This window comes from Amblyomma maculatum, chromosome 6 (genome assembly GCF_055883805.1).
Source record: "Amblyomma maculatum isolate TAMU_Amacu chromosome 6, ASM5588380v1, whole genome shotgun sequence".
Lineage (NCBI taxonomy): Eukaryota > Metazoa > Arthropoda > Arachnida > Ixodida > Ixodidae > Amblyomma > Amblyomma maculatum.
The window spans coordinates 144,603,466-144,615,235 of NC_139349.1; the positions used below are offsets into that span (position 1 = coordinate 144,603,466).

General features: G+C 42.4%; 1 protein-coding gene across 1 annotated transcript; it reads right to left on the minus strand.

Moving 5' to 3' along the window:
• Positions 1-2,691: 2,691 nt before the first annotated feature.
• On the minus strand, positions 2,692-6,712 carry LOC146186956 (uncharacterized). Its single transcript, XM_084608149.1, has 3 exons — positions 6,606-6,712; positions 4,356-4,564; positions 2,692-3,317 (listed from the first exon to the last, which is right to left on the minus strand). The coding sequence occupies exons 1-3, from the start codon at positions 6,710-6,712 to the stop codon at positions 2,839-2,841; spliced, it is 795 nt and encodes a 264-aa protein (XP_084464275.1). The 3' UTR covers positions 2,692-2,838.
• Positions 6,713-11,770: the final 5,058 nt, after the last annotated feature.

Consider the following 11,770-nt stretch of genomic DNA (forward strand, 5'->3'; position numbering starts at 1 on the left):
TCAGTCATTGTTGTTTACTTTGTAGTACAACACATATGTCTCAAGGTCTTGCAAACTAGCAGAAAAACTAGAATGCATCTGTGCTTTCCTACAATAATAATACTGCTACTTGTGTGTTGAAGCTTTTATGTCAAGACTACAACTGAACACTTCATGTGAATATTTGGATAATTCCTTTAGATAACACAATGAAATGGAACTGGGGAACTGTGTTCAGCAAATGCGCCGTATATCCTGTCCTCGTAGCAAGTCCCTCGGCAGAAATGCACGTAATACAGGAATTCGTTTTTTTTTTTTTTACAGTAACGTGTGCAACTGGTACGAGAAAGTGCAGTCAGCATCCCTGTTGTGTAGAGTGCTCGAAAGGTGCATTTTTCTACAATAAAAGTCAGATTTTGCCGCAATTAATCAGTTGTAGAGGCAAAACACGAGAGGAAGTAGTGAAACAGAGACCTAGAGGCAAGGTACACATGAGCACCTTGCCCAGTAATTGGGTGCCAGAGTCGGATTCTGACTTGTAGCCTGATATGTCCTGCTCGAGCGCTCTACACAAAGGGGACGCTATCTGTACATATATTATTACTGTTCAAGAAGACTAATATTCAAACTTTTTCAGCCTCTGCACCAATGTTGGATTTTCTGCAGCACAAGAGTGAGTGACAGCATTTCATTATACGCGCATATGTCTTCTTTGCAAGTCCTTGAGACAAATATGGCTCAAGGACTTCCAAACTAGTAGAAAAAACTAGAATGTATATGTGCTTTTCTACAATACTTATACAGCTGCTTGTGTGTTGCAACTTTACATGAACCACTATCTCAATGACAGAACTTTGGTCAGCCTTTTTCAAAAAATTACCGCTTAAAGATTTCAATTCTGAACTCTACAATGTGCGCCTTTAGGGCTGCTGGAGATACAAAAATGAATTGTCAAAGAACGTGCAACCCGGAAGATTGCACAAAAAGTAGTTTTATTGTCTGTTCACAGATATCAAATCTCTTGGGATTTATTTTTTTCAAGGAAGCCTTCATATGTACCAAAATGTTATGTAATTCAAAGCATGCAAGCATTCATAAGCCTTTCATGTTAAACAGCACTCATGGCATGTTCACAGATTGGGCCGGCAGTAATGTTTCAAGCCTTGGTTTCACATATTTTATTTCCATTTATTTACCCTAACAGCCCCAGTGGGCATTAAATAAGGAAGGAAGCAAAAGCAATGAACCAACTACAACAGTAATGAGGCAATGTAACAAAAGAGCATATAGGAATACATCAAACCAATTGGTCATTACATTGAAGGGGGGGGGGGCGAAGGAAATGGTGAACAGAACAGAATACAGCGGTAATAAGGACATGAAAAAAGACCACTTAGGAATACATGGAACCAAGCACATAGTAACATTTTTACTGCAGTATAAAAACACTAAAACTTGCAAAGGAATTGCAACTCCTAATGAATGTAGGCACACTGTACAGCTTAATTCTGTTAGGTGGTCTTTCACATAACGGTGTAACTTATGTCTATGTTAATGAATTAGTGTAAGATAATCGATACACACATAAGTAAGGATATAACGAACAAGAAACCATTGATGATAATGTGTCATGCCCTCAAATGTCGAGCTTAATTGTCTAACTTTTATTTATCAAATGAAGTGAAGGTTACTTGTTGCCGAATAGTATCATGCAAAGGTTTGTTCATGGCGCACTATATGGGGCCGTTGCAGACAAGCACATGCAGAAGAAGACCATCAGTCACCGGGACCTCTTCAGGTTCCTGCACAGTCCAAGGCAGTACATCCACCTGGGAAACGTTTCTTTCCAAGCACAGGAAGCGAAAGTGAAAAGCAAAACCTAGTCACTACAGCACTTCGAAATGGTGACAGCAATTTTGTCTTCATTGTAGGTAACAGAATATGCCGGAAGGAGACAAGGACTTCGAATCTGAAAGGTATTTGATGTGCATGTGCACAGAATTTGTGTTACAAATACAATTTTTTTATGCAGTGCATGTAGCATGCTTATTATAACAATTTGGTTAACGGGGTTGTCTATTCTATAGCTGTCCGAGGTCAGCAAAGGCTAAAAAAAAGTGCCAGCACCACAGAAAGGTAAAATGCTTTGAAATAAAATTAATGCCAATATACCAGAAAAATTCTGTTTCCAGCTCTTCAGAGGACATGCACCTTCAAGTTGCGTCAGCATGTTTGCAGAGAATTACAGCTATTAGAACAGAGAAGCAAGACGACGATTTGCTGTATCGTTACTGTATGGCACTGGTGAAAAAACAGAGCTTTAAGCCCACTCGAGCAAGTCGATGCCATGTATGAAATTGACAACATCATGTACCCTAAAATGAGGCAAGCAATATTAATGCTCGACCCTTAATTCACTATACAATAAAGTTGTGGTATTTTTCCTCTTGAAGCAATCTTTCCTTTTGTCACATTCACTGCAACACAGTTAGATGCTATGCATTATGTTGAAATTCTGAACCCAATAATGAAGGAGGCACTGGCCAAGTATGACAACTGCCCCCGTGCATTGTGGAAGCTTCCAACAGCCTGTTACAAATGAGACGCTCCTATCATCCATCCAACTAGTCACAACTGTGAGGTTATGAACAGAAAAAGAAATGTCACATATACTGATGTCATATATCTTACCTTTTCAGTCCACGTTCCCCCTGACCATAGTCACCTGCCATGGTACTTTCCCGTCACTGATTAGGTATTGGCAGAGTCTGTCCCTAACGTCATAAGCAAGCCTGTCATGCAAATGTCGTGCAAATAGGCATCAAGTACCATGATACCAACTTTAAATGTATGCTCTATTCATGAGGTTAACAACATATGAGCTAAGGACTGACAAATTACTGAACTAGCATGCAGATGATCCACAGTTAGCTGCAATGTCTTGGTACCTGGTTGAATGGTAGCCAGTGTGGGACAAGCCATTGAGTGCTGGTTCCCGTCATCTTCGGATCTCCAGGTTCCATCAACAACCCTCCCTTGCCAATCAGTGCTGTCAGCTGTGCCAGACGGACAATATGCAGTTCGAGAGGGAGGAGATTCTTTCATTAGAAAATTATGCAAAGCAATACATGCCGAGATTATTTTTCTAATGTTATATTCCTTCGCCTTGAAAGGACGGTGCAACATGCACCACCTCTGGGCCATAATGCGGAAGGCATTTTCTACGACTCTAAGAGCCTTGCTGAGGCAATAATTGCAGATTCTCTTCTTGTGGACCTCTTCGAAATCTGTATTCGATGGTCCACTGGAGTCACTCGAAGCAAACAGTGGATGGAGGCCTGTGAAATGAACAATGAGTAAAGATCAAGATTAAGAATTAAAAAGTCAATGGCAGCCATTCAGTGATATAGTCTATACGTACCGTTTGTTTAAAAAGCCGTCTGCGTTATAGTCAGCAAAATAGTCGGAAGCAAATGTTGGAGATAATCGAAGGCTGCATAAAAGTTTGTATCATGGTAATTTGTGGTTTTATTGATTGGTGTGATAGGTGATGGCAATTTAATAAAATCATTGTTATTGATATATTACTGATGATTTAAAGACATGAAAAAACAGCAAAATAGGGGATCAATGGTATCAAAATGGTGAGAATGAAAAGGCAATGTTTCATGATGCTCATTAAAAAAATTTTAGTGCAATTGTTCTATTGAACAAATGAAATAATTGAAAATGAAAAATACACTCACAGGTGAAACTTCACAATGGAAAGCCATTATTTGCTGATGCTAAGTAATTTTAAATAAAAAATTGAAGAGATGAGGAAACACCATCCGTGTCTGTGAAACGCTATCACGTCATATCCTTAATGGAGCTTGGCCCAAAAAATTTTTACTAAAAAGTGCTCATTAAATACCTGCATGCACAATGAACACCTCAGTGATGTGTCAGCCTATACACAATAAATAAGATGAAAGCAAGTTGCCCAATCTATTCTTTAACACCACCTCAAAGGGTCAAACAAACGGTTGTACAGTGCTCTGCTTCAAAGTGGAGAGAGAAGACAGGATGAAAATGGGAAGCACATGGTGCGAATGAGCATATTTTTGGCTGTTTCACTGGCTTGCTTCATCACAGGCTGCTTTATGGGTGTTCGTTCAACACTGCTGTGGTGCTCTTAAAGAATTGGTCGAGTTTACATTCTTTACAGTTAGAAATGAATCAAACTTCTTTAGAGGATGATTCCAACTTTACGAAATGGCAGCCTGTTATTGCATCAGAATGCTTGTTGAAATAAGCACTCAAGTATATCTATAAAAAAATTGGTGCTTTTTGCTATTGTATCAAAGTACTAGTGCAAGAAAATTGATGAAACATACTTTTCCTTGAGTATGAACGCATCATGTATGTCTTCAGGGGAAAAGCCTCATCCCCAACAAGGAAATATGGCATGCTACCAGCTGTTTCGAGGGGTGCATCCTTCGGAAATCCGCTTTGGTTATTTTCTATCGGTTCCTGGAGGGTGCTGCGTCCAAATACTCCACCATCGGACTCGCTTCTGAAGTGCCCAACTTCAGAATAAATGAACCTGATGTAAAGGTAACAAACGCAGCACACTTTGTCACTTAAAATGAAGGAGGAGAATGAAAACCGAACATTCTTTATTGGTGTTTCATAGACACATCAAGCCAATTCATACCCGAGTTATAGTTATCCACCAATTTCGAACATTGTCAGAAGGCCTTGGTTGGCCAGTAATACCAGCACTGCTGCGTTGCACTAGGTGCGCTTCTTTTACATGTTCATTATAAGTGTCTATTAGGCAGCTGTAAGTTTCCAGCTCTTTGGCATTTTTAATTGTAAGCGAAGAGTACTTAAGTCAAACAGTATTGACAATAATATAAATGCGGTAAGCTCTTTCGTTTGGTATACCTGCTGCTTTCTTATTGAAAATGTTAAGTAACACTCTAACCAATCGAGCTCCAGCATAGCACGCAAACAGAAGTACAGTTTACAATCGAGGCGGTATACCTGTAGTAAGCATCACTGTGGCAAGCCGTGATTTGCTGAAAAAGTTCTATTTGCGATTAATGCTGCCAGAATTCGCAGGGCATTCAGCAGCAACATGTTTCCCATCTAGTGCACCTAAACAATGTGGCAAATTCCATCTGTCTTGAAAGTCTGCTGCTATCTAAAAAATGAGATATAATTCATACTAGCATGTGAAATAATCAGGACCCAAGTGAAGTTGCTTTAAATATGGCTGTTACGCAATAATAGTAAACAATTTTTATGATATGACAGCCAGAAATGTGTAAAATGTCTTGATTACCTGTAGCAATTCCTCAGGGTTTGTTGAAACCACAAGGTATATTGGCCCAAGGATTTCCCAAATTGCTTGGCACATTGAGGAAATTATTCGGCGGGCTGTTGAACGTCCGTTCAGGAAACTGAATGATGATGACCGTATTGTGTCAGCGACTGCTAAGAATCTGGAATTGAAATATATAGTTGAGAAATGATGTGTTTATGCAAACAGCAGCAGTTATGGTGTACGAACTCGCGCACTTCTTTAGGATAGGGTTTTACCTGACAGTTTGGGCAAGTCGGTGCTCTGACGGGATTGCTTTTCTGTCCTTTTTGCGGGTGAGGCCGGACCAGCTCCAGGAGGGTGTCAAATACGCATGGAGACATTCTTAGGTAACTAAAAAAATAGGAGCAAGCATGTATTCACCATTCAACATGATTATAATGAATGAACAATCACTGCTTGATGGAAAGGAAAGCTGCAGTAGTTCGCGTACACTTTGATGACAACTGGAGCGGGGTGGAGATGGAAGTGAAGATGCGCGGAGAAATGCCTTATTCGTTTTTATAACACTCAACATGTTCCTTTGTCTAGCACCAAATCTAGCAATACAGCCACACCAGCCAAGACCGAACGGCCTTTTCATTAGTAGACGAACACCAAACCCACGAGCCAGCACGGCGACTTATGCTATTTTAGCAGCCTATTCACGGTACTACTACACTAAACATAACCTGAGAACTAACAGAATGTACAAAGGGCTGCCCAGACTTACTCTGGGTAGTATTCCACGTCGCGAGAACATGATAACATGTAGGAGGGGCCTCTTCATTTCAGTTTGCAACCAGAACAAAACGATTGTTCCCTACTGACGTTCGGGGAGGAAATGTAGATCGATGTTGCTAAGCTGCATTCATAGCACTCATCCCCTGGTAACCGAAAAGCGCGGTATCCAGCCTGAGGTAACGCTTGCCGCAAGATCAGCCGCAATGAAAGGACAAGTATAAGCTGTCATGCTAGGTTCATGGAGAAATATTATATGTTTATGCTAGCGGAATTGACAACGCAACGATTTATGTTTAAAATCGGCCGTCTTCGTTAACTGAGAATGCAGCAGAATCCTCGCAGCCAACGGATTGCAGTCGTTTCCATGCGCGGCCGGCGAGCTTATCTGCTACACATGCGCTATGATATATCTTGAAGTCTTTATGAGTGCACTTAGCACAGCGGAAGAAAACGCAAGAGAACGCGAAGGCTTACCGGTGCACAACAGACAGGGACAGAGACGAGCTTCTTGCGCAGCAGGCTCAATGTGACCGACTGCCAGAGGTGGTTCACTTCGGCGCACGCGAACAGCTGCTCTGTATCCAGGAATTGCAGCACGTTGTCTACCACGAAGTCTTTAGTGGCAATGTGGGCAACGTCCATTGCGACACACGGGCTCAGTTTTGAACAGGCCGAAATGCAAGAACAGGGAGACGCGACCTTCGCGAAAAGGATGGTGCCACGTGCTCTGCGCCTCTTCGTTTTTTTGTAGCGAGAGGCACACTACGCCAGCTGTTTCGCGAGTGTTAGCGTGGCTGCGCGCGCTGAGCTGTTGCACCACCGCTCCGCCAGCTGTGCGCATGCGCGGAGAAAGCGCATGCGCGCTTGTGTGCTCGCCGCGCGCCTAGCCGCTGCGCCGACGACGGAGGAGCAGACGCCGCCCGCCTCGTCAGTAGTCGCTGAAGAAGGGGCCCGGCAGATGGGTGGCATGTTGCGAGTTCCGGGCCCGCGCTATTGGCCTCGAGATCGAGCAGAGTTGCCACCTTGCGGCTCAGCGGCGAAACCTACTCAGTGTGGATGCGTTTTCGCGTCGTGTGCCAGCCCGTAGTGATTTACGCGCGCGCATGCGGCGTGTACAGGAGTGTTTTTGTTTGTTTCGCAGTTCCTGTGAGCTTTTGCTTACCTATATGCCTCTTGCAAAATTAATATGAACAGTCTATAACCCCACGCTTCATTAAAAAAAAATATATATACTTGTCCGTATCGAGCATGTCATGCTTGGATAAGGACATCATCCATCGCGGTCTTCGGCGCTTGAGATCCTTTGACATGCAATGTCTCAAACGAAGTGGTACTTTCGTTACCGCTGTGTCAAAGCAAAACAGGTCGTTGCCGTCAATAAAAGTTAATGCAAACGCTCAGAAATCGCATATTCCCGTTTCGGTTTGGAATACCGCAGCTACTAAACCATATGCCACCGCAGACTCCTTCATATAGCAGAATGCAGTTTGAACAGACCATTCTATGCCTACTATGCCGTCTGTATGCACGATAGAGTTGTGTGACGACTTCTTTTTTTTTTTTTTTTTTTTTTGCTTTTAAACCTCTGTCGTGGTGTCTCAATGGTAAGGGCGCTCGACTGCTGATTTCGAGAACGGGGGATTCAATCACAACCGTTTCGAAAGGCGTTCCTCTGCAATGGGATTTGACTGCACAATAAACAATCCCACGTGGTAAATGTGGTGTTAGTAACGAAAAAAAAAAAAAAACGACACCAAAACCAGCCTTTGCAATCATCCGTCATAGCCAATGCCGCTTTCATGAGTTAAACCCGGGCCAATATGCATTTCTTTTCTTTTGTTGTTGAAGGCTTCTGTGCATCCGTAAAAGTTTTAGTGAGCACATTTTGCTTTAAAGAAATGCTCGAATGTTTGGGAAACATATTCCCTGCACGTAATTGTTACCCTAAATATAACATAATACACCTAGATCAATGTACTTTACTGGTAGCCTATTATAATCATTAAAATCCCTTTTCGTCCAAGTGCTGTCTTCCGACAAAACTCGTCATTTCTGACAAGGGGAGTAAAACAGCTTCATGCGGGCTTAAATATCAGTGTTTAGTGCGGGAATAAATACATTTTTATAGTCGCATGATAAGATGACCTCCATTTCTTTCGGAATAGTTTTATATCCGGCATCTGTTTTGGAAGCAACCCTAATATTTTACTTCGCATAAGATTTAGTCACTGCTCAATAATTGGTGATAAAGAAATTTTCAGCCTGTAAAATTGCTTCCCAGAACATGACAGTGCCCATGCACAGTTTATAACGATGTCTTCGCAGGGAGTAATTCGTAGTCTGCACTTTAACGGTACTGAAAATTATCCATATTCAAACCCATTCGCAGCACGAATAAAACAAGGACAGGAAGAAAACACACACGACAGGACGAATGCTGCACTTCCAACTAAAGTTTATTATGAAAAACCAAGCTTAAGTACAGAGCTACTATCACCTTCTGACAGTCAAACATGTGTGTCTAAAAAAGCCACTTCATATATCATGTAGATAGAGGGATGGGGTGCTGACACATTGATCGCCTGCTTTTCTAATGTGATATGCCTCAATAATTTCTCTTTCTACCTGATCCCTTCCCCGCCCAAGAAACTTAGTTTTCCGAAAAATGGGTTTGCACTTACAGTCTCGGCAGTGAATTGCGAGATTGCTGCCTTTTCCTTCTTTCACCTGATCGTGGTGTTCTTTTGCTCTCTGATTAAAACAGCGTCCAGTTTGACCTATGTACACACGATTACAGGTGAGTGGAATGCTGTACACTATCTTAGTAGTGCACCGAGTGAACCAAAGGTGGTGCTTGATCGAACAAATCGGCTTTTCTTTTCTCACCATCATAGGACAAATTTCTGAAAGCTTACTCGGCGCAGAAAAGACCACGTTTACATCATATCTTTTGGCAACTTTCTTAAGATTGTGAGATAATTTATGAAGGTACGGAATTACTTGAGTGACCTGCCTCTGATCTTGCTTATCTTTCTTTTTAATACCCTTTTTCTTCTGAAGCAGGCTCTCTGCAACTGCAGATAAAGTACCAGGAGGAAAGCCAGACATGCGCAATCGCTCTGTTTGCATTTTGACACTTTCGGACATTAGATGCGTACACGATTTTTCTAAGGCGGAATTGAGGCAATTCATGGCAATTGCTCTTTTGATTATTTTAGAATGAGCGCTACTATATCGTGTACGCATCTAATGTCCGAAAGTGTCAAAATGCAAACAGAGCGATTGCGTATGTCTGGCTTTCCTCCTGGTACTTTATCTGCAGTTGCAGAGAGCCTGCTTCAGAAGAAAAAGGGTATTAAAAAGAAAGATAAGCAAGATCAGAGGCAGGTCACTCAAGTAATTCCGTACCTTCATAAATTATCTCACAATCTTAAGAAAGTTGCCAAAAGATATGATGTAAACGTGGTCTTTTCTGCGCCGAGTAAGCTTTCAAAAATTTGTCCTATGATGGTGAGAAAAGAAAAGCCGATTTGTTCGATCAAGCACCACCTTTGGTTCACTCGGTGCACTACTAAGATAGTGTACAGCATTCCACTCACCTGTAATCGTGTGTACATAGGTCAAACTGGACGCTGTTTTAATCAGAGAGCAAAAGAACACCACGATCAGGTGAAAGAAGGACAAGGCAGCAATCTCGCAATTCACTGCCGAGACTGTAAGTGCAAACCCATTTTTCAGAAAACTAAGTTTCTTGGGCGGGGAAGGGATCAGGTAGAAAGAGAAATTATTGAGGCATATCACATTAGAAAAGCAGGCGATCAATGTGTCAGCACCCCATCCCTCTATCTACATGATAATGAAGTGGCTTTTTTAGACACACATGTTTGACTGTCAGAAGGTGATAGTAGCTCTGTACTTAAGCTTGGTTTTTCATAATAAACTTTAGTTGGAAGTGCAGCATTCGTCCTGTAGTGTGTGTTTTCTTCCTGTCGTTGTTTTATTCGTGCTGCGAATGGGTTTGAATATGGATCATTACCAACTGGCCCAAACCTCGGTGTTATTGCACTGAAAATTAATAGCTGATTATTGTAAATTCTGTCAAGTGTGTAAAAGTTCTCTCACACGGTGAAATTTATTCGCATTGCAAAACAAAATAATTACACTACCAATTTACCATTATATATTAACATCCTACACATCAGAAATCCCTTATACTTTCCTCGGTTTCAGGAAATCATTTACAGTTAGTGGCGCATGCAATAATACGCTATCACATTCTATGACAGTGGCCGCAAGAAGCATCCCGGCAAATTCAATCGACTCAGCGCTGTACACGTGAACAATCAGCTTTCCTGTACGGCGAGGTTTCCTGTATAGTGTCGGCGTGATCTCATTTTTGGGGAATACTTGGGTGGTTGTCTAGGCCAGAGTTGATGTGCACTCAGTCTAAAGCAACTCGATATGCAGTGCACTGCCAATGCTACATTTAACCTGCTTAATCCTCGAGTCAAGTACGATATAATGAACCAGGCTTTCTCGATTCAATCTAAAATACTGCAGGTCAGAGCACGAACCTTGTATCTGCGTGGGCTTGACACTAAATTCGCCGGTCTCACTCGCATGAGACACATGCAAACTGTTTAAAAGTCGATAAGAAAAACAAAGTTGTCATTAGGCAGGCCCAAGCATTAGGCGCGTGAGCGCGGTACAGCACAAGAAACGTGCAAAGTAAATCTAGAAGACTGGTGGTTGCGTGCTTTGTTTTCCTAAAATCCGCTCTTCTTCTGCTGCATTGGCGAAATCCTTAGATTTTTTCTGCAACATTGCAGAAATACTGCAGAAGACACGTTTTCATCGCCAACAAACCCGCCGTAAACTCGGAAGCAGACCCGCCGGCTGCCGATCCACACTACCGGAGTGACGGTGGCGCCACCTCTAGGTCGATCTCGCGGCGAATAGACCGTTTTATCATGGGCGCTGCCATTTTGTGTATGTGGCGCCATCTAGCGGCCGAGTTATGAACAACCGCCATGCTGGTATGTGGGGTCCCATCCGCAGAACAGGCGACAAGTAGCGGAAATCGGCATTTTGGAGCTTTCGCGTGCAGATTTTTGCTTTCTGAAAGTACCTAGCTGAAAGAAAAAAAAGTTTTCAGTAGCAGCGAAGCCATTCGGTCAGAAATGACAAAAAATTATGCTCCTGATCAGGTCGGCTGAAGGCTACAAGAATTAGTGTGTAACTTTTATGTGGCACAGAGAGCCGGCGGCGCACCACTGGCAGTGATGGCAGCTTTCGATCTACTTTTTATTCTTAAACGATTTCTAGAGACGGCTTACCGTAACAATTTGAGGAAAGAAAGAAAGCGAATGTAGCCGTTTCATGTCACGTTTAGGAGCAATATGCTAATCGCGCTAGATTAGTTGGGTCAACCGATCCTTCATATACTCTTTACTGCTTGAACGGCTACTGCGGAAGTTCCCACACCTCCACTGGGATTTTATTCTTTAGTATCCATTATCCATTTCGGATCCATTTACTCTACCCTGGCTACTTTTGTTGGGTGACAATCAGGCAGGGTGTTCAAGCGTCCACTACTAGGCAATCGGATTTCAGCATTACCTACATGACTCGACCACATGTTTGCCGGTATGTGCGGGGAGTGGCGATGACTTGTCAACAGCGGAAGCTGCTATCCTGCAA

Coding starts and splice junctions, on each gene's coding strand:
- LOC146186956 (XM_084608149.1), bottom strand. CDS start 6,712: ATGGACGTTGCCCACATTGCCACTAAAGACTTCGTGGTAGACAACGTG. Junction 4,565..6,605: donor GAAGTGAACCACCTCTGGCA/GTCGGTCACATT, acceptor CCTTTACATCAG/GTTCATTTATTCTGAAGTTG. Junction 3,318..4,355: donor GCGTTCATACTCAAGGAAAA/GTATGTTTCATC, acceptor TTCATTTCACAG/GCCTCCATCCACTGTTTGCT.